This window comes from Austrofundulus limnaeus, unplaced genomic scaffold, assembly GCF_001266775.1.
Source record: "Austrofundulus limnaeus strain Quisiro unplaced genomic scaffold, Austrofundulus_limnaeus-1.0 Scaffold3046, whole genome shotgun sequence".
Lineage (NCBI taxonomy): Eukaryota > Metazoa > Chordata > Actinopteri > Cyprinodontiformes > Rivulidae > Austrofundulus > Austrofundulus limnaeus.
The window spans coordinates 5,931-7,751 of NW_013955448.1; the positions used below are offsets into that span (position 1 = coordinate 5,931).

The following is a 1,821-nucleotide window of genomic DNA, read 5'->3' on the forward strand; positions in this document are numbered from 1 at the left end:
TGGTAGTACAGGCTTGTTTCCATTCCTGCTGATCCAGATTCTGTCAGATGTTCACACTGTTTCTGCTCCGCTCTGTTTCCTTCAGGATTTTTGTTTGTATTCATATGGAAGTGTGGAGTTTTTAACTCTAGCTGTCATGTCTTATGACAGATATGTTGCCATTTGTTTTCCTCTGCAGTATAACACTGTGATGACGTCTAAAAGGACTGTTAGACTTGTTGTTGTTGTGTGGTTTTACCCTTTTTTTACGGTTGTGATTTTAGTGTCAATGACTGCCAGACTTCAGCTGTGTGGCAACATCATCAACAAGATTTATTGTACCAACTCCTCCATCATGTATCTGGCATGCTTCAATTTCACTGTTATCAACATTTATGGGATTATTAATATGTTTGTGTTGTTCTTTTTCCCTGCAGTCTTAATATTTTACACCTACATTAGCATAATCAAGGTGTGTTTCTCTGGATCCAAACAGACCCGACAGAAAGCTGTCAGTACCTGCTCTCCTCATCTGATTTCTCTGCTAAATTTCTCTTTTGGATGTTTGTTGGAAATTTTAGAAAGCAGGTTGAACATGAACAGTGTTCCCAACATGGTTAGAGTTGTAAAAACTTCTGCATCTGCTTATCTGATCACATGTCAAACTCTGTTTAACCCAGTTTTATATGGACTGAAAATATCCAAAATATGGATTTCTTTGAAAAGTCTTRTTGGTAAAATTCTACTTCAGTAATCTGTAAGCAGGAAGAGTTGATGAAATCCACAATTTTTCACCTGTAATGATATAAAAAAAATTAACTTAGTTTTATCATGTTATACTATAAGTGTGTACAAGTTACTCTGATTTCCAAAATACAAGCTTAGCAATAAACAATGTAAACCTTTATAAATTTACAACTGCCTGCTCTTATGGCAAATTCAATGTTTTCACATGAAGAGGTCAATCAGGAAAGGTAAAAGTCCTCATTGTTCAGTGATGAGTGTTAGACACTGTTGCATCTAGAAATAATCAGACATTCTGGACTCTTAGTAGGAAGTCTCTCATAGTTAATTTAATCATAAATGGTTGAATAAATGTAATAAGAAATCACTGATTAAATGATGTGTAATCTTTTCAACGTTTCATTCTTGGATGGGCTCTGTCTACAATGTTTGCTTGTAGACATTTAGGATTTTGGGCAAGAGTTAGGGTGGAGGAAAACTAATTGCACTATAGAAGAACATGCATCAACAGCACATCTGAGGGTGGGGGTCTTGGTTTTTTTCACCGACATAAGCCGACATAAGGGAGACCAGCGCTGATGACCCTGAAAGGGACCCCGAGCGCAGAGCCCCCAGAGGCACCCGCGCCAGGTGGACTGCCCACCCACCCCCCAAAGGGCGCCACAGGAAAGAACCGGGAGAGCCCCACTAGTGACCACACACAGTAAACCCCTGGGGCCAGCAGCGATAAGCTCACAGGCCCTGCTGGTACCCACCGCGCCAGAGCAGACCCAGGCATGGACACACAGGCCTGGGCTCCCAGGGCGCACCCCCTCCAGGCTAAGGTCCAACAGGGCCAGGGGACCCAAGCCCCACCGGGCAGAGCCGGCACATGCCCAAGCACCCAGCCCTGGACAACAAGAGCCACCAGCGCACCGGCGGGCAAGGGGACAACCCACCAGAGGGCATTGTGGCAGGGAAAGCAGTGGGCCCTAAAATGAACCCGAAGAAGGGGCCGCCCAAGTCCCAGCCTGACAAAAATACAAGTATACACAAATACAATCACACAGTCCCACCCTCATCCTCTCACCCATTCATTCAAAGACAGACAGGATGGAC

At 43.8% G+C, this 1,821-nt stretch overlaps 1 protein-coding gene across 1 annotated transcript in view; it reads left to right on the top strand.

Annotated features, from left to right (window-relative positions):
* The window catches only part of LOC106511659 (olfactory receptor 10J4-like), a 6,448-nt gene extending 5,572 nt beyond the window's left edge, over window positions 1-876 (top strand). Inside the window, exon 2 of the mRNA XM_014000410.1 lies at window positions 7-876. Within this exon, the coding sequence (XP_013855864.1) occupies window positions 7-733 (727 nt within the window). The 3' untranslated portion in view covers window positions 734-876. The remainder of the gene's footprint in view (window positions 1-6) is intronic.
* Window positions 877-1,821: the final 945 nt, after the last annotated feature.